Genomic DNA, 20,904 nt, shown 5'->3' with positions numbered 1-20,904 from the left:
GACTCAATAGGAAGATCCCAAAACACCTGAGAAAGTCTGTAGCATCACTCATACTGACTGTAATGAATGTTGGAATTGTAGACCCAAGTTTCTAAAGATTTCAGCATTCTTTTAAGCACCTGTCTGATGATTCTGGGTTCTCAGAGGTTTTCTCACTTTCCCCTTGCATAATCCACAGGGAATAACAAAATTGTCTCTGTAGATTTGCTGGTCCTGATCTACTGTCTTAAAACTTGCCTGTTATTTCTCTGTTTTAGTCACATTTATTGGTATTATCATACAGTTTTGATAAGAGGTGATCTAACTTTGTCCCTCTACAATTGTTGCTGCCTCTTTGTATTCTCCCATACCAGCATGAGCAATCAGGGAATTAGTATCCATTCATTAATTGCCCTGGGAATTAGAGGTAGCTTGAGTCATATGAAGTAATTAGTTGTTTGTTTGAATAGCTATATAATGATCACACTTGTCTTTTTTTCTTGTTTTTCATTTATCGCAACCAGCTAGAACTGAAACCTCAGGGACGAATGCTGATGAATGCAAGATACTTCCTGGAAATCAGTGGCAAGTGAATTTATTTGTTAATTGATAGATGTGATTTCTGGTTATGCAGAGCAGACATGGTGTATTCACTGTAAGCAATGATGTCTTTATTACTGATTTATTCATAGGAACTATCACTGTGTTTTGAAATGAACACTTCAGAAATGTAATTTCTGTTGTACGTTGGGGAGAAATATTATTCTTCTGTGATTTGCAAGGCAAATTTCTGGCCGTTTTACCACTGAAATTGTATGTTTTCTCATTATACAAAGTAAGAATAAATACATAAGGAGCTGGTTCCCTTTGAAATTGTAGTACATGTACAGATGCATAAAGCGTATACTGTGGTGTGCATTCTATAGCAGTCATAAAGGATAGGGTACAACTTACAGTTGGCAACACCTAAATAGACATGTAAGTTGTATGCCTAAAATCGTGAGCAATCAAGGCAAAACAGGAACCAAGAGAGTGATTCATCTGATCAGATGCACGTGCCTGCTGTACAGTGAGCCGAGTCATTCATTCACTAGGCTCCAGTGTCTGCACCAGCTAGAGCTCCACAGACGTGTAGAAGTGGCTTAGTCATCCTGCACAGAATGACACACATTTATTTAGATATCTTCACTGAGGACTGAATCCCACCTGCTGAGTTCAGTGTCCATGCAAAACATGTTTTGATTTGTTGAAGGAAATGGGTTGCAACCGAAATGGTCAGTCCTGTTCTCCTGTCTCTGATGCCAAAGTTCTTGCTGTCTTTCACAGATGTGAGATGAAACTGTGGGTTATAGGTATATAGAAGAACCTTCCATTTCCAGGAACATATTACAAAGCTTAGAAACCACAAGTTGTGTTTGTAACTAAAAAGAGCAGGATAACCACCAGATTGGACAGGTTGGACAGGGGGCCAGTTTCCACAGAATATCTAAGTAACTTTCTGTACAATACACAATTAAATGAAGAAAGAAATTGAAATTGAGGTATTGTGTGTATATCTAGCTTTGTAGATATGAGCATATGCATAAGTGCACGTGTATACACATGTGCAACCAGAGTTGGCTTATTTTGCTTTGAGTAGTTTAAACATGAACTGCAAATAAAACATGGTAACATGGGAAACAGTAAAACAACTGTTGGTAAGGAAAAATAACTTAGAAAAGAGTATCCTAGGAACATAAAATGCTTGCTCCCAGATCTCATAGAATCATTAAGGTTGGAACAGAACTCTAATGACATCTAGTGCAACTGTCAACCCATCCCACCATGCCCACTATGTCCCTCAGTGCCACATCTCCATATTTCTTGAACGTCTCCGGGGACAGTGTCTCTTTCACCTCCCTGGACAGCCTGTGCCAATGCCTCATCACTCTTCCTCAGAAGAAATTTTTCATAATATCCAACCTATGTACATGCCCACATTGAAAACTCTGTTAAGTACTCACTTATGTATCTACCAACATATGTATACATGTGTATTTGTGTGCATTTATAGATGATACATATTGTAGACAGATAAATACATGTGATTCATTTTTTTTATTGTTCTTTGGTGCTATACAAAGCTAGAATGTAATATTTAGCTGATAATTACCTTTTCTTGGAATATTTCTGGTCTGTGTTTCAAAATAGCATTATGAATATTCAAAGGAGTTTAAAATCCCACGTTGTAACGTTAGTGTTCCTATAGGAATGGTAGACAAAAAACATCCAAACAAGCTTTGTGTAGGCTTCAGAAAGAAGTGTTTCTTAAAAATATCAATTCCCATGAGTGAATGATCAATTTCAGACATTTAGTATTTTTATCAACTGCATTTTCTCAAAGTGCCTGCCCTGGGCATTGTACCCTAACAAATCTTCTGTTTCCTTTTCCTAGATGCAAAGGACCTAACTGACTGTGAGAATGAAGCCTTTTTCTCCTTGCATCAGCGCAGGGGAGCCATCAAACAGGCCAAAATCCATAATGTGAAGTGCCATGAGTTCACAGCCACTTTCTTTCCACAACCTACATTCTGCTCTGTCTGTCACGAATTTGTGTGGTAAATGAAAATAGATCCATGCATTTTCCCCTTTTAACATGAGGGAGCAGCTCTGCTCCTTTGTTGAATATCTGTGCTCTTATTGTCAGTAAGGGCAGCAGGACCTCAACCTTGGCATTATAAATGCAGGAATTATTGCATCATTTCCAGGATGTGGTTCAGAGTTGTAATTCCAACTGTGAAAATTCCCTTCATTTTTTAGTGTACTTTTTATAAATAGTTTTGGTTTTGACCTAATATACAGGCATCTGTAATCAGCTTACTTTGCTATTTAGATGTTGCAAAATTCAGTATGTGAATGTATACTGGAAAGGGTGTGAAAACCACAGTTGCCAGCACTTAGAGTGAATGAAGATATTTAGATTAGAGAAACTCTCTGAAGACTGATAAAAAACAAGACTGTTTAATTCCATTTCTTTCATAAGTGTTACTCTCCTTTCTTATATGGAAGCTTTCAGAAAACTCAGAATTAACCATTTCTCTATTTATTTCAGGGGTCTGAATAAACAAGGCTACCAATGCAGACGTAAGAATTTTTGTTGTTGTTGTTGTTATCATCATTTACTTGATCCTTTCTTAAGAGATTTTTGCATTAATGCCACAACACACTTTTCTTTCAGAATGTAATGCTGCCATTCACAAGAAATGCATTGATAAAGTAATAGCCAAGTGTACAGGATCAGCAGTAAATAGCAGAGAAACAATGGTATGTATTACTATCTGGTTGCTTTTAAAATGAGTGTCATGTAGATCTCTCCTACACATCTGCTGAAGCAAAGTATGTGACTGAACTACAAGTGATGTGATCTGATCTGCATCCTTTGGTTTTTGTATGCTCTGTGGTTCTATTAACTCCTACTTGTGATTTACTCAAATGCAGCCACTGAATAAGCAGTCGTTGAATCAGGCCTGACATTTTTCTTATGTATGAAGTATAGCTCAGGGGGAGGTTATGGCCAAGAGGTGGAAAATTCCTTAGAGGAAATTCTTCACTATCCTGTGTTAGGCAGGATATCACATTGAATTTTTAGAGCAGTACTTTAATATCCCTGTATGTGTCACATGAGATTTCAAAACCATCTAGAGAAAGATCTAGCATCCCCATTATTAATTTATTTTTTCTTATATCAGTTTGTAATAAGGCTTCTTTTTGGTGGGCAAAAGCAGAACTTAAACTCTTGATAGGACCATTGTCTTCCTTCTCCTAACTGTGTTCTGCAGCTTTTGTTTTTCTCCAGTTCCTAATACTTGTTCTCTTTCTACAATCTTTAGAGATGAGAATCATCTCACCTGTCTTCTCATGTCTCTAGTGTAGGTAATCACATCTAGCTTTGTCATCTACTTTGACTCTCTACATAAAAAAAGAAAAAAATAGGCTTTTCCAGAGAGTGATTAATAAAAACAAATGTAGACATCTGTTTCAGGATGAATCATTTTGGGAAGTACTCTTGTTTTTCCATTGAGTATTAGGGGCATCGGGGTGAGTAGCTGAGGTACAAACAGCTGTCTGATTGGATAAATCAAAACCAGGGATTAAATTACCCAGTCAAGAATAAAGTGGCAGTAAATTTTTCACATTCTGTGGTACAAATTTGAGGACTGTTGGCTTTTCATGTAGAACTGAGGTGAACAGAAGTGATTCACCAACATGGCTTTTCTGTTGCAGTTCCACAAGGAGAGGTTCAAGATTGACATGCCTCACCGCTTCAAAGTCTACAACTACAAGAGCCCAACGTTTTGTGATCACTGTGGCACGCTGCTCTGGGGCCTTGCACGGCAAGGACTGAAGTGTGATGGTGAGTTCCTGAGCTGAACATGGAAACAGGCTGTTGTATTCAATCTGAAGAGCCAGATCTCATTTCTCTCTGAGATATGTTTGAGATGATATCAGGGTGGTGAAGGAGCAGTCAAGAGGACCATCCTTGGAGGAGGTTCTGTAGAAGGACATGTGGTCCACAAGGCTGAAGAGTCAGTTCTCAGAAGTACAAAAGAACAATTCAGTGCCTACTTCTCTTCATGTGGTTGGTCTCTACACTTGGCCAACAGCAGTGCATGCTCCTACTCAGCGTGATGCTGAACCCTTTACAGCTCAGCAGTCCTCTGTTGTCCTGACACCTCTGTTCTTTCTTTCAGCATGCTGCATGAATGTCCATCATAAGTGCCAGACAAAAGTAGCAAACCTTTGTGGAGTTAACCAGAAACTAATGGCAGAAGCTCTGGCACTGATAGGCAGCACTCAGCAGGTAAGTCATGGAGATCATAGAATCATATGATGTGAAGAAAGGAAAATCAATTGCCCAACATTTAGCACAATGCAAGAATTAAAGGCATTAAAGGGAACACTGTAGGTAAGAAGTTTTCATGGATTCAGCTGGCAACCTCTAATATTAATGGAAGAGAAAGCCACTCAGAATTCATAGAATAATTCATAGAATGGTTTAGGTTGGAAGGGACCTTAAAGGCCATCTAGTTCCAACACACCTGTCATGGGCAGGGACACCTTCCAGTAGATAACATTGTCCAAAGCCCCATCCAGCCCAGCCTTAAACAATTCCAGAGATGAAGCATCCACTGTTTCTCTGGAAAACATGTTCCAGCTTCTCACCACCTTCACTGTAAAGAATTTCTTTCTAAATCTCATCTAAATTTACACTCTAAATCAAGATAAGTGCCTCTTAGCTCTTGAGTATCTTCAAACAGGGATACAGTTTATAGGTACCCCACCCATATTTTGGTTCTTCAGATATCCCAAGGCAACAACTTTATACACACAGTTGATGTTTTTCTGGTATATGTACCAGATTTAATTCTATATCCTCATCTTTGTGCAATAAATAGAGTTGCCAAACTTCCAACTAGGATTTTTTTCCTGCTTTTGCTTCTCTATTTTCTATCTGCTGGCTCTCAGCAGCTCCTTGCCCTGTATCTTTGACTTACCACTGAGAGGTGAAGAATGCAAACACTATGTACTTTCCCTAAAATACCCCTTATTTCCAGAAGTTTAGATCATGGGAACTTCTTGAGGCATAAGTAGAGTTTTAGTATTTAAATAACCTTCAGTCCTTTTCCATTTCCTTGCTTCTGTTTCATCACTCCTGAATCCAGGCAAACTCTTATCCTCTACAGCATCCCAGGACAAGGAGTTTCTCAAAGTGACAGTCAGATAGTGTACAGGGAAAAGCCTGCAGTACGTTCCAGCCTCCAGTGTTCTGCCAGGTTTCTCTTCATAAAGAATTACTAGGAAGGAAGATGTTAAAATGGCCTTTGTTTGGTTAACTAGGGTCACAGACCACTCTGCAGAATAAGGTATCTTTATATTAGCTTTACAAACACTTGTTAACACCCCCACACATAAGAAGCTTTGATGAAGCTTGTGGTCATCAAACCCCTATACAATGGGTACAGAGATGCTCTTTTCATAAGCAAAGACTTCTTCTAGATCTTGGCTTCTATGACAGTCACACTCAAGAGGAAACTGTATAAGAACTCAGAACATAACATTTGGCTCAAAAGTCATTTGCTGTTTTCTGCCATCCAGGCTCGCTGTCAGCGTGATACTGAACAGATATCCAGGGATGGACCTCTTGAAATTGGGTTCCCGGTTCTAGTGAGGGAGGTGACATCTCTTCAGGCAGTGCCAGCATCTACAACAGGAAAAAAAGGTAATTTACCCTAGTGGTGCGGTACAGTAGCCTTTATTAATCTTTTTACATAGTTAAGTGGAGGTGGCAAGGATAGAAAATTTATTAGCCAATGAATCTTTTATGTATCTTTCCCACTTAAAGCAAGACATCTATTTTCTCATCTCTGGGTATCTGTAACTTCTCCCAGCCACATCACTCAGAGACCCTAGACCTCAAAGATTGCTTTTCCTCTCTACACTTCCCCCAAGTCTTCTCCAGCCTTTAGTGACATGCCAACCATTACTCATCCATCTAGTCCCTAAACTCTCATTGTGACACAGTACTTCAGCGCACCTCATACCTCCACCAGCAATATTGTGTTTATTCTTCTCCTGGGACTCATAAACCATAATATATGGGATATTTAAAGAGAAACTAACCTTGAAAAAGTAGGTTCAGAGTTCCTTTGATCGTTCTGGCCAATTCTCTTTCTGATCTCAGATTTTTAGGTAGGAGTTGATATCCAATCCCTCTGAAAACCACTGACAGATCTCCACTTTATTCACCCAAATACAGGTGCAAATACACTCTGCTACAGGAGCAGAGATTTTTCCTAAATCTCTGTAAATGAGTAATTGGGGACAAGCATTGATAAACAGACCTTAGACAAAGCTACTGAGGGCTTGGTGACCTGGTAGGAAAACTGAGTCCTGGAAAGACTCCTTGTTTGTCTGCTTTGTGCTCAGATCAGAGAACTCTGGATTTTAGGGTCACAAATGTCACCATCTTTAGTTAAATCTATGCGTCCCATACAGAAGTTCATTTCAGAAGTGCTCCAGCTTCATGGTTTGTGGGGCACTGTTCTGAAACTTTTTTGTAGACTCCCACAAGCTTTAAAATACACATACCAGAAAGGGGAGGGAAAACAAGAGAGGTACAACTGAATTAATATTTAAACCAAATAAGGGCTGGAGCAGTAGATAATTAGCTCTAAACCTAACCAGAGATGGCCCCACCATCAATCTCTTTCTCAGTGCAAAAAAAAATACTTCCACGTGTGATGCTAATATCCTGAAACTGCTCAGAAACCGACCCTAGAGCAAAATTCCAGATGGCTCTTGTTGAAGCAGAGCCATATTACACTAGTGCTCCAGGTTTTATACCATACAGCACAAGCCTATCAAGACTCAGATGCTGATTTTCATAGGATCATAGAATCACCAAGGTTGGAAAAGACTTACAAGATCATCTAGTCCAGCCGTCCACCTGCCACCAATATTTTCCCACTAAATCACATCCCTTAGTTCAGCATTCAAATGTTTCTTGAACATTTTGTTCAAGATGATCATCACTCAGCCACCTCCCTGGGCAACCTATTCCAGCACTAGACCACTCCTTCAGAGAAGGGATTTTTCCTAATATCCAACCTGAGATTTTGGTACTGTCTATTTCATTTGGCCCCTTAGAGAAAAATTAATGGTGCCCTCATCTTCATCTATGTTCATTTTCTATGGGCTACAAGTAGAACTGAATGAATCAGTGTGAACTAGTAAAGCCCAGATTATTCATATCTGGTTAACGTGTGAGTCTATCTGATGATTAGTGTTCTTGTTCAACAATTTAGGACAGCACAGCAAGTACAGCAAGTATATGCATTTGAGTAAGTGTGATAAATCCAGTAAGGGACAAGAATTTCACAAACATCCAAGGAAATGAAGTATTGAAGAAACTGTTAATAATTCCTCTCCAGGACAGCTGGAATATTTCATTAAGGCTCCATAACCAGAGCATGGACCCAATATGAAGATGCTGTCCCATTTGTTTCACACACTAGTTTTGCCAAGGGTCTTGAAGAGGTCTCAAAAGAAATGGGATCCTATCATAACTGCAACCAGGAAGAAGGAGTGAAGAACAAGGGCTGTCAGAAATGAAAGATTTGGTCATGTTTTGCTGCCATGAAGCAGGACAGATGAAGGACTTCATAAAGTGGGAATAATGCCACTGAAGAAGATGAAGTTATGCTGGAGCAAAATTTCTTTTGGAGAGAAAGCTGTATGCGAGCAGAGACAATCTACTCACTTGATCTGTCCACCACATTTCCATATATCTGAAAAGACCTTTCTAGAACTATTTACAATACCGCATAAGAGTTCTGGAGATTTTCTTCTTACTTCCCAGGGTTTATTTGAATGCTTTGATGTGTATTTCAGAGCCACAGGGCATCTCCTGGGAGACTCCAGTGGAGGGCACGACAAAGGGAGTGTCTCTAATAGAGACAGACCTGGGAGGAAAACAGCTCCTGGAGCAGCAAGAGGACCAAGTGCAATTAAAACTAACCATTGAAGATTTTGTCCTGCACAAGATGTTGGGAAAGGGCAGCTTTGGTAAGGTAAGCATTAAGAGGCTGAGATCTCTTTGCTGTTTCTCTTCATTCAGCTACACCATCAGGTTGGCTTAGCCATCTTGGCAGGAGGTGAAATCTTTAGATGAAAAGGTGAGTGTGGATCACCTCCCTTCTCCAGAGCAGCAAGTCCAGCTGGGAATGCTAACTGCTTTTTCCCATCTCTGATCTGTGCTGGAGCATAAAGTAAATTTTACAACAGCCAAAAATTTGTGCTTTTGAAACAAGGGCCACCTGTTTTCAGTAGATTCATTAATCTTGATGAATGGTCAGTTGTTCCTCCTTCATGCAGATGTCTCCTGGAAGTGGACTCATGTTATTCATTGCCAACACAGAACTGCATGAAGTAATTTCAGAGTATCTCTCCATTGTGTTTTTGCAGCCAGTAGGGAGAATGAGTATAATTATGTATCACATTACTTAGATCTCAAACCTTTCCAAGGTGGAAACTGCCTGAAAGAAATCCTGCTTTTTGCTAAGTGAGCTAGAGCAATTGCTGCAACCAAATCTTAAACTGAGGAAATATCTGTTGTGTTGACTTTGCATACATGAAAGCACTTGGCATGTCTGCACTTTGTACATGAAGCAGAGCTGAGACATGTGAGTTAAAACTAAGCCACAAGTCTGCACATCCCAGACTAACTTGGTCTCAATATAGAAGTATTCATAATCAAAGGACAGTTTTTCCAGACATCATCCTACTCCTGCTCAAAACAGATCTCACCAGATGAGGGTTACTTAGGGGATTGTCAAGTTGAGAAGCCAAGAATCTGCATTACTCTGCCATGCGTTATGTGGACATGGAGGGGAAGGGCTAGTTTGTGCCTTTCTGCAGCAAACTTCTCCCACGAGTTTCCCATGTAGGTATCACTCTTGGTGCTGTCATTTATTTGGAGTGACATTCACAAAGAGAACAAGATATGCAGATCTCCATGCTTGGAAGACTTCTCCACTTCTGTGTGGACCTAGGGAGACTGAGGGCCACAGCCACAAGGAATCTCCCCCTGCATCAAGTCTAACATCCCCTACCTGCATCTTGGGAGTCACAGCATAAGTCACACTTATATTGTGCTTTCTGATTTCCTTGGAAAAGCAGTGCCCTGCACAAAACTGAGAGTTAAAAGGGTCCCTGCAGCATCAACACTGTTAGCATTTCTGGTCATTCACTGTAGGAGGCTCTAGGCTCTGTATAGTGCTACAGAGTGAAATAGAACAGTAGCCAAAAGGGTAAATAAAACCTTTGTCAGGGTCAAAACACATCTGAGCTAATTCAGCAAATAGTGTCTGATAGTGAACTTCAAAGGGCTCTTTGGTGAATTGTAGGTATTTATCCATGGGAATAAAAAATTACTATGGGAAACAGTGTTGACAGTCTGTTAACACGAAGATCACAACTGGCACTGCTTTCCAGCAGAGGCTCTTTGCTTGATGGTCTCTAGAAATCGATTTTGTGCTGCTCTATGTCTGAGTTTCCCTACCCATAACAACAGAGGTCCTAAACTCCTTTGCAATGTGTTTTACTTTTCTCAGAGGAGTCCTGTAGAAGCACAAGGGACTTGAGCTGTCTGCTTACACGTCCTGCTGGCAGGGAGGAGAGAGATGTCATCAGTCTAACTACTACTGGTGGACATCAGTTTATACCTATTGAGGATCTGGTGACATTTGCATTTCACATGCTGACAAAGCAATATTCTGTGATTTGTTACTTTAAGTCAGAAAACAGGAAATGTGTCTCATGAGCATTTGCATAATGTTGGTTTCTGCTGTCAGAAGTGCTCAGCTCTCTGGCATGTCCTGTCCATATGAGCATGTAGCTCATGTTCTTGTAATTACCAGTTACTCATCTTTCCTGAGTTCAGCCTCATAAAATAGTTCTGGATGTGGGGAACAAATTCAAAGTCTACACAGTCTTCATGACAGAATCAGAATTTAAATAGCAACTTCTTAAGGTCTACACTTATGAATTCCTCAGAGCCATTTTCCCATGCAAAACTTTCTGCTTGGTGCTGCATTTCAGCCCATCTTGCTCAGCTTCCATGGCTGTTGTTCTGAGCAGCCATTTCCATTCTAGGTGTTCCTTGCTGAGCTGAAAAACACAGACCAGTATTTCGCTGTGAAAGCCCTGAAGAAGGATGTGGTCCTTATGGATGATGATGTTGAATGTACGATGGTGGAGAAGAGAGTCCTCTCTTTAGCTTGGGATCACCCATTCCTGACTCATGTCTTCTGTACATTTCAAACCAAGGTAAGACAAGGATCTGTCACATTCCTCCACAGGCTGAGGGTACTTTACAGAGATCATACTCCAAACCAAAACTCAAGTAGCATTGAATATATAAATTTGTCTGGCCCTAAATGGCAATGAACCACAAATTGATGGCATTCATGTTTCACCCTTCTGGGACTGATTTTGAGGAGGACAGTAAGTCCTGGGAATTGATTCTTGCCCGAAGAGGAGAGGAATTAATCCCCTTTATTTTTCTAGATTTTACTGGCTTGGCTGCTGCTGACAGCCCTTACCTGCATGGCCCATAGAACTGGGTGACACATTCCCCATCCACAGCGCAGGGCAGATGGAAGTTTTGTTCACAGCCACTCTCTGCACAGCTGAGTTTCCAGCCACACTTCCATTTAAATAAGAGTACTGTAATTAAAAGGATCTGGCCAAAGAAACTGCACAAATTAGGGCAGAGATAAGTTATTTGAAAAGAAAAAGCACTGTGGTGCTGTTGTGTGTATTTTCTGTTTTGTTTTGTTTCTTTTTTAATATCCAGCTCTTGGTTTTCTGCCAGAGATGCTGGATTTTATAGATAAAAATCTTTATTTAAGTGTTAGAAGTACAAGTCAAAAAAACTACCTCCCCCAAAATAAAATTTATGATGGACACTAGACAACATAAGGAGGATATTCATAAACTTTTGCATAGCTTGGAGATAACTGACTACACATGTTTAATGAACAGAGAAGACTTCACGTCCATTTTATTTTATTCATGCATTTATACACAGAAGCTGACATTACTGAAACAGAAGTTTAAATTGGGAGCATAACTCATTGCACAGATAGACTCTTTCCAGAAAACAGAGATCTTCTTGCTTTATAGGTACACTTAAGTGCGGAAGGGATGTTCCACGGTTTGCACTTGGGCTAAAGGCCACCACTGATATGTGTGGTACATTCTGCTTCAAGCCAACTTGAGGAAATTGGCCTCCAGCTTTTTCATGGGTCTGGTGGTGAAGGCAGGGGACAAATCAGTATGGCATACACCAAGGATTGGAAAGGAAACCTAGGTGATCATTTCTGCCATTTGTTCAATACAGAAATCTCCCCCATCCCTCTTAAGTACCAAGAGGAGAGTTTTCCACTGCCCTGGTAGGGGAGCAAAACTTGGTGTTTTTTCACTTTTCTCTAGCATGTAAGTACTCAATGATCATCAGCAAATATGAGTAGACTAGCAAGTCCTGCCTCGTTTAATGTAGCAGCTCCCAGGCTTCAAATCAAGCATACGCTTAGATTAGATAACTGCATTTGGCCAGTGTCTCTGGTAACTCAAAAAGGCCAGAGCCATGTTCATCCATAAAAGATGTTTGGGCATGCAAGTAACACCAACTTGAGATCGCTCCACTGAATGAATGATGCATTGGGTTGGGGACCAGAGGAGATCTGAGATTTGCTTCTTCCTCTTCTATCAGTCCCCCAGAAATCTTGTCTATCTGTCCTTTTATTATACAAGCACTGCAAAGTTACTTATCCCTTTCTAGTGATCCTTGAGCTCTACTGGTAAAAGCTGGTAATTATGTGGCTTCACAATGTTTGTTAATGCTGTTCATAAAAATTAAAGTAATGAGGGTGAGTACAGGCTTAGAGAACAAGGAGCAGAAATTAGGAACTTGAAAGATAAGTTGCTTTCTACTGAAAACCTGACACTATTTTCCTTCCTCTTTTTTATTTTCATTTCTCCATCCCTAATATTTGTCTTATCTCATTCTCTAGGAAAATCTCTTTTTTGTGATGGAATATCTCAATGGAGGAGACCTCATGTTCCATATCCAGAGCTGTCATAAATTTGACCTTCCCAGAGCAACGTAAGATGTTATGATTACCTTTTGGCATGTGGTAGAAACAAAGGAGGAAGATGGGGACACTAGGGCTCTTAGTTTTCCAGCTCTACCACTGTCCCGTGATGGCAACCCTGGGCACAACCTTTGACTTCTCTATGACTTACTTATTCTGCAAAGTTCTCTCAGCTGGCTTTTTAGCATGAAAGCAGAACTACTCTCAATTCCCACTCTCTCCAAAATGAACAAAACAGATATGCAGGTCATCACCTCATCTCAGTGACAGACTTGGAGCTAGTCACTTCCTCTCCCTGTCTTTCCCCTCCCACAAAAAGCTTTTTAGAGCACATCCACGCAGTTCATTGCAGTCAGATGTGAACTTACTTTGCATTCTTGGTCAACTAGGGAAGCTATTTCTGTCTGAAAGTGTTACAGATGGTGCTACACCCTCGTCAGCGTTGCGTCTGCCTGCAGTCTTGTCCTTCAGCTTACAAATTGAGGCTTCCTCACATCCTGTGACCTGGCTGTCACACTTGTGCTAACCTCAGAATAGTCCCTCTGACATTTAAATAGTCCCTCAAACATCAAATAGTCCCTTAGTTCAAGAGCCAGGAGTTGGATAGAAGCTGTGCCTTAGGCTGCTTTACTTGCTGAATTAGTCCACTTCACAGAGAGTAGCTCTTCGCCTGAGATATTACCTCTAAAGCTGTCTGCAAATAGCACTGAGCATGCCTGAAATCTTATTTAGATGAAGTTCGTTTCAAAGCAGCCTACAGGTGTCTGCTTTGAATTAAAACAGCCCTGGGGTTGCTCTAGGATTGCATTGATTAAGTTCTTGAACAGTCCAAAATTGGAGGCCCTAGAAAAATGATTGTGCACCCAGACTCCACCCTGGCTTTGCCGTCATCAAAGAAATCCCACAGAAACATTTTCAGCCATCTGTGGAACTAGACATTTTGTTCTTTACAACACCACTTCAAATGAGGTTCACGGTGCAGTGATCAGAGGCATAGTTATTGTTTGTTAGAAGTAATGGAATGCATTAGTTTTTCCTTCTAAGGTTTGAGTAAAAAAAAATAATAACAATAAAAGAAAACCTATCGACAGTGCAAAAGGTAAATGTAGATTGAAAAAAAATGCACCAACTGATAATTAAAATAAATTAAGTAGGAGAATTAGACTAAATGAAAGGTTTTTTAATCCTTCTGTGAAGTAAATGATATTTCAAAAGTCAACATTGAAGCCGCTATAGGAATTAAATTTTATTTAATAATTATAAAAAAAAAATTGAAAAACTTCATTTAAATCTGTGTTCACTTTACTGGGCTCCTTATTTTTTACAAAACTATTTGAATGTTCATAATTAAGCCTTGAGGTCAATGCAGTGAAGATGATGGAGCAAAGCCTTACAACACCACAAAGCGAATATGAGCTGGTGGTTACATTCCTTTCTGGGCAGAGCATTTTCATTCTGCAGTTTAGGCAGAAACTTGTTCAGAGCAAAGATCTAAAACTCAAAAAGTCTCCACAGAAAGATCACCAAGCTGCTATCTAGTTCACGTCTTGGGTAAAACTTTGGAAACACGTCATTGATCTGGGCAATGAAAAGATCTGCTTGACAAGCTGAGGAATCTGTGTTGTTCCCAAGCCCAGATGTCCTCCAACCTGGTGCACTTAAGGACACATCCACATAGAGAACTGCACATCAGAAATTTACAGCTAGCCATGTAATGTGGTTACCAAAGCCCTGAAGATGACCACACATCAAATCCTTGCCATTTCCCAAAGTAGTTTCAGTGGAAGATGGACTGCTAGCTATGTAGAATGGTTGTGGGAATCTCATATTGTCCTTCCTGTAAAATCCAGCTTTCTGGAGATGCTCCAGGCCTTCACGGACTCAGTGAAATTTTGGCCTCCTGTGAAGGCAAACTTTCATCTTTTGGGGGTCTAGCTGAAAACAACTTTTGGGAAACATATATTCTGATTTGTTCTTTCTATCACGCAGGTTTTATGCTGCTGAAATCATAAGTGGGCTGCAGTTTCTCCATTTAAAGGGCATAATATACAGGTAATTTTACTCCTTACTGTCTAATATGTTAAACTTCTGTGCTTTCCCTGGAAGTACTGATTGTAAGAGACTTTCTTGGAGATATTTACTGGCATTACACTTCTATGCAGATTTCCTTCAAAAATGACTGGCTGTTTTCTTTTGAAGAGGTAGTTCAGAAAAGGCAGAGTGGAGCCCTTCTTTGGAATTCAGTCCTTTTCCAATTAACATTAAAGCAGGCTAATTGATTCATTTACACCAAGTCATTCATATAGCACTCAGCATAGGCACTCAGTTTAAGCTTTCCATGTATTGAGATGGGTTCAACCAAACCATGAGAAATTTGCAGAATCTGCTGTGCTGCTTGTTCACTTCTTAAGAGCTTGGAAGTTATGCTGTAGGTTATGAAGTAGGTGTTTTGATCTGACACACAAGGGTTGTGCTTGGCATCTGTAAGAAAAGATGGGGACAAGATGGAAGCAAGAGGGACTGCAAAAATCAGGAAACGGTTGAAAGCAGAAACTGAATTTCTGGGGAGCTCTCATCTAACTTGTCTTCTTGGAAAAACTTAGTTGTTACACTGCAACCTTTTATAAAAGCAGGAAGTAAATGGCTTGTAATAAGCAAATGAGAAAGATCACTGAATTGGTGGTTTCCTGAAGCCAAAATGAGCTTATTTCTATGTCTGTTACATAGTGTGAACATTAGAAAGATGTAAAAGTGAGTGGCTTATTTACAATTCACTCTCTCATTAAAATCAAACTTTCATTCATATAAAATCTCATTATTCATTATTAGTACTCATTGTGAGAGCTGTTTATTGACCCATGATGGCAGTTGCATAAACATGAGATCTGTTTCAATAGCATTAAGCCAGGATGATTTCTAGAGTCTCAGTGGTTCCCAAACCACTTAGCTGTGTCCATTGGTTTTGCCCACTCTTCTTAAAAAGTTGATCAAAAGCATTTGCGGGATGTTTTGGGTTCATGACAGGACTGTTAACATTGACTTTTTGCATATCACTCACATTTTTATTTGAAACTGCTACTCCAGTGGTCTGCCAGGTTCTGGGACCTGTCTTCCTGTGAAAGAAGAGAGATTGTGAGGGCCTGGAGCCATATGACATGTTGGAAAGTGAGGGCAAAATGTTGGTTAGACATTAGGTTACATTCTGGTATGAATAAGTAGCTCAGGAATCAGTATGGTGTTGCTTTGGGTATCAGGCTTTGGTAGAAAAGATTTGACCAGTCCTGCTTCATTTGCCTTTTTTCACTGGAGACAATGAAAATAAGGTCTGCTGAGAACTCACAGCCGTCAGTCTCTCAGTCAGAGCTAACTAAGCACTTAGGAAAATGGATAGAAATCATTTCTGAAGCTACACAACTTGTGATGTAGTAAGAATAATGAATCCAGCTGTTCTGTGTCCTGCACCCATGTCTGGAAATGTTGGTTTAAATTTTAATGAATGAGCAAAGGCAGCTTTGGCAGAAACTCCAATCTCTGAAGCCAATGAGTTTGAGACTCATCAAAATTGCAAAAGCAAACTGTAGGCGATGGACTTTTTGTTTTACTTCAAACTACCAGATGAATAAAAGCAGTGCTGACAGGCAGAGATTGATCTCCATGATGTAACTAAAATAATTCACTCCAGCTGGAAATTGTGACAACATGAATGTCTGCCACTGAAAGCAAATGTCTTGGTTGTCTCTATATTTCTTTTTGATTGATGACTCCTGCTATTTCTTTGTCTGTTTTCTAGCAACAGCAAATAATTGCCCCATGACAACAGTTTGTTGTGTAGGCACTGCAAAGGAGTTTTGTAGAAAGAGGATGAAGAGCCATCTTTCCTGCATCTGTAGATAACCATCTCAGTAACACAGTACATTAGAAGTGACCTTCTTTGAGAAAGTCAAATAGTCAATGTCATTTCTGATAAAAATAAAAATAAATTGAAAAACAGTGTGTGGTTAAAGTCTTCACCAGCAAATAGGTCTGTGCTTGGGCAGGGGAAACGAGGAAGAGGGATATTGAAGTTCAGTGGACAGCAGCTCCTTCTTCAACCCTCAGCCTCCCTTTGTAATTGCAGTACATAGGCACTACACAGAGGAAGATAACAAATTGAAGGGTGTACACTGCTAAAACTGCATGGCTCTGTAACAGTTTAAAAATATGTGTTCCCTTCTTCTCCTCCATAGGGACTTGAAGCTAGACAACGTTCTCTTGGACAGTGAAGGGCACATCAAAATTGCTGACTTTGGGATGTGTAAAGAGAACATGTTTGGAGATGCAAAGACAAGTACTTTCTGTGGGACTCCTGACTATATTGCTCCTGAGGTAGGTGTGGGGCTGAGAGATGTTGAAAATCCACCGTGGGACAGAGAACTCACCTTGAGACATGACTGTTGGTCAGTGGTGATGGAGGCTGCAAAATGCAATAGCCTACACTTGAACAGTCCCAGGCTAAAACTGTATTTCAGTTTAACTCTGCAAGCTGCACCCAGGTGAAGGTGGGAAACTAGCAATGATGTGGCTGTGTCCAGTCCTGAACGTGCTTGAGCTAACAAGGGCAGGGTAGAGCTCATAGGTTTTGTTAAGACTTATCTCTAACTCCTTGACTTGGACATTTGTGCTATCTGTGAGGTACTGTCCTGCGAGGCTGGAGCTTGGTTGGAGATTGTCTCCAGGTTGCATGCAGCATAGATGACTAGAAAATGCTCTTTTCTTTCCCCATTTGATATCTGCTGATACATAGATCACTCTGAAAGTAATGCCTACTATTTATTTCTATGCAAACTACACAACAGATACAGAGAGCACGATAACACTATTTGATAGAACAAATTCTCAGCTACAAAACACTATTTTTAATATAGTCTCCACCATTAGCAGTGTATTTTCACCAGCAATGTACAAGAGCCTGCATGCTGCACTTCTAAAAATCTGCACCAGCAGAAGTGTCTCACTGTTTCACAGCTGCTGCGATTGCATCGTGACTGAAAGGCATCACTAAGCACCTCACTGTGCTAACATCCACTATTAAGTCTTTTTTCATGTCCAACAAGCGTCAATGAATATCAACAGGTGCAATTTTTTCTTCACAGAGGAGTTCAGTTCCACACCTTTGCTTCATATGCACTTCCATGTCAGATGCCGTTTTGTCAGGCTGCCTCTCTGCAGCCATCTGTTACATAGCAACAACTTGTAACTAAATACTGGTGGGAAGATTCAACCTGTACGTACACCTCTGAAGTTATGAGCCAACAGAATAAAATAGGAGATAGTACTTTCAGAGCAGCCCTCATACATTAATTAGAAAAACTGAATTTGGCCTTTATTTGCCCATGCAGTAAATCCAGGTGGTCACAGACACTAGACTTCAGTTTGGACTAGATCCATCCAGAAAATAGGGTGCTCCCTTAAAGCAGTGAGTTCAAACAATGACAGATGTCTCTGTGAACAGATTTTGACTAATTAGGTGGCAAAATGAGGCCAAAGAAGACATTTTTCATCTCAGAGAAGAATCTAAGACTCATCCTGTGTCATGTCTGACATCACTCTGAAATCCATTTATTTCCCTTTCAGAATCCCATTTCATTATTTCAGTGTTTTCATGATGGATATCAGTGCTTTCCAAATTGCTCTTAAAGCTTTTGGTTGTTCTTTTTTTTTTCCTTCCCCTCTACTATAATTCATTGATCATTTACTCTCTACCAAGACTTCCGTTCTGATCTAAATTACTCCACTGCTGACACAAGGACAAGTCTCTTCAATAACTGGATTTCTATTGCCTGAGAACAGGTGTAAATGTACTCTGCCATCAAAATGAAATTGTCATTTATTTCATTTCAATATGCTTTCATTTTAAAAAGAAAATACATTTTTTGGATCCTAAAGGAGAGCCAAATGATAATCCATTACCTATGATTTTACTTCATGAAAGAGAGAGTGTTAGAAATACCTCATAGGTTTATTTCTACACTATCATTTATTTTAGGGATCCAACAAGATCATATAAAACATTTTAGCTCCAAACTGAAAGCACTGCTAGTTTATGGATCAATTCTCCTGCCAGAAGTTCATAGAATCATAGAATCTTTAGAGTTGAAAGGGACTCTTGAAGGTCATCTAGTCCAACTCCCCTGCAATGAATAGGGACACAGGCTTTTGGTTGCCCAGGGCCTGATCCAGCCTTGCCTTGAAAGTCACCACATCTCTAGGCAACCTGTTCCAGTGCCACACCAACCTCACTGCAAAAGATTTTTTGCTTATATCCAATCTAAACCTAAACACTCCTTAAGCTTGAAGCCATTTCCCCTTGTTCTGTCACAACAGATCCTCCTAAAGAGTCTGTCCCATTCTTTCCTGCAGCTTTCCTGCAGCTCCCCTTTAGATACTGACAGGACATTATCAGGTCACAGCCTTCTCTCCTCCAGGCTGAACAGCCCCAGCTCTCTCAGCCTGTCCTCATAGGAGAGGTGTTCCATCCCTTGGATCATTTTAGTGTCCCTCCTCTGGACACGTTCCAACAGATATATGTCTGTCCTGTGCTAAGACTCCCCATCTGGATGCAGTACCAACTGGAACCTATGGACGTCTTGTCAGTATTTCAGTGTGACTGCTAGCATTGTAATTTGTTACAGATCTCTTTTCTGTAGCTGTGCAAATAAGAGGACTTTCGGTCAATAGACGAGCAATTGTTTATCTTAAAAAATATTTGACGGAAAAGAAAGAAAAAGAATTAACCTGAAATTAAATTTCTGGACTTCACATTTTCAGAGAAAACAAAACTAATAAATCTTTCTCTTAACCAACTGAAATCATTTAATTTAGTTTACCAGATCCTTTATAATTTGAAAAGGCCTTGTAAAAGAAATGTGTCATTTCAGAGGGAAAAGTTTGGATGATTTTGTTTATAAACAGACCAAGGAAATGTGCTACGGATACTTACTGGTTCCTTTTTTTTTTTCACTCTGAGTGAAACGTTGTTTATACTGCCTCTTATATTCAAATAGATACCTTTTTTGTGATCATTTTTTGTGTTTCCTCTTTTGGAATTTTGGAGACAGATATGTTAGTCATGTGCACTGTACATCAGCTTGGGTTTAGACATTAGATATTAAGGTGCTACTTTGCTAGATGCTACATGTACCTCAGAGGGAGATATTCTCACCTAACATGAGAAAATCCATCAAAACATGAAGAATCAGATGGCACCTTATAGCACTGTTGGAAAACAAGCATCTCAAGAAGCCAATTCATCCCTTCCTACCACAGATGTGTAAGTTAGATAAATCAACGTTTTTCCTCCGTTGACTCCAGAAAGACTCTGGAAAACTAGCTTAATAAAATACATAACCTTTAGGAAATCAAATGAATCCAGGTCCAAGTGGCAAACACCTCTCTAAAGCACTTACAAGACATTCAGACGAGGCCGTACAGTAGACTCAGACATTTCTACTGTACCTTAGAGCTAGAAGTAAAGATTCTAAATTGCAAATTTTCAGCATATTTATATGCGCTGGTCTAGGTGATTGTTTTAACTGTTATTAAGCCATTTCCATGGTTTGCCATTGATACCTGCACTGCAGCTGTTCTATAGGAGATGGCAATGCAACCAGGTTGTGAGCACAAGATCATGGCTTAAAATGAACTGTTACCCTCCACAGCTCCAAAATCCTGATAACAACTCCAGACATCATAGACTTCTTTAGAAGATTTTTAGACTTTTCATTAGACATCTGTAATGTAATTACCTATATATCATAGAATGGTTTGGGTTTGAAGCAGCCTGTAAGATCATCTAGTTCTATCCCCTTTTTACAGGCAAGGACACCTCCCACCAGACTAGGTTGCTCAAAGCCCCATCCAGCCTGGCTTTGAATATGAGCATGTTGTCTAGACTCCTTGATAACCAAAAGAGAAAAACCAGGGTTGCATTTTACAGCAGGTAGATATATTCAGTGTGATGTCTAAAATTTGCATAATTTTCTTACCTGCATAATCTAAAGGCTGGTGAGATTAATTCTCTGTCAGGGAAGTCTGAGAAGTTGGTGGTATCTGGGCAAGTTTGTAGGGCAGAACAGTGCCAAACTGATTAATAGGGGAGATCATCACCCCAGCCAGCCTGTCCTACTCAATTTCTGATGAAATCAAAACCTCTTGAAAGAAGGATTTGGGATACCAAGGAAAACTCTGAGTT

At 40.0% G+C, this 20,904-nt stretch overlaps 1 protein-coding gene across 2 annotated transcripts in view; it reads left to right on the top strand.

Annotated features, from left to right (window-relative positions):
* The window catches only part of PRKCQ (protein kinase C theta), an 826,629-nt gene that overhangs the window by 800,421 nt on the left and 5,304 nt on the right, over window positions 1-20,904 (top strand). For both annotated transcript variants that reach the window (XM_003201835.4, XM_019614880.2), the window contains exons 6-17: window positions 504-564; window positions 2,414-2,576; window positions 3,071-3,102; window positions 3,197-3,282; window positions 4,243-4,372; window positions 4,710-4,819; window positions 6,115-6,238; window positions 8,410-8,588; window positions 10,672-10,845; window positions 12,594-12,685; window positions 14,664-14,726; window positions 16,901-17,039. In XM_003201835.4, coding sequence (XP_003201883.2) covers window positions 504-564; window positions 2,414-2,576; window positions 3,071-3,102; window positions 3,197-3,282; window positions 4,243-4,372; window positions 4,710-4,819; window positions 6,115-6,238; window positions 8,410-8,588; window positions 10,672-10,845; window positions 12,594-12,685; window positions 14,664-14,726; window positions 16,901-17,039 — 1,353 coding nt within the window. The remainder of the gene's footprint in view (window positions 1-503; window positions 565-2,413; window positions 2,577-3,070; window positions 3,103-3,196; window positions 3,283-4,242; window positions 4,373-4,709; window positions 4,820-6,114; window positions 6,239-8,409; window positions 8,589-10,671; window positions 10,846-12,593; window positions 12,686-14,663; window positions 14,727-16,900; window positions 17,040-20,904) is intronic.

This window comes from Meleagris gallopavo, chromosome 1 (assembly GCF_000146605.3).
Source record: "Meleagris gallopavo isolate NT-WF06-2002-E0010 breed Aviagen turkey brand Nicholas breeding stock chromosome 1, Turkey_5.1, whole genome shotgun sequence".
NCBI classification, from domain to species: domain Eukaryota; kingdom Metazoa; phylum Chordata; class Aves; order Galliformes; family Phasianidae; genus Meleagris; species Meleagris gallopavo.
This window is presented reverse-complemented; position numbering and strand designations above follow the sequence as displayed.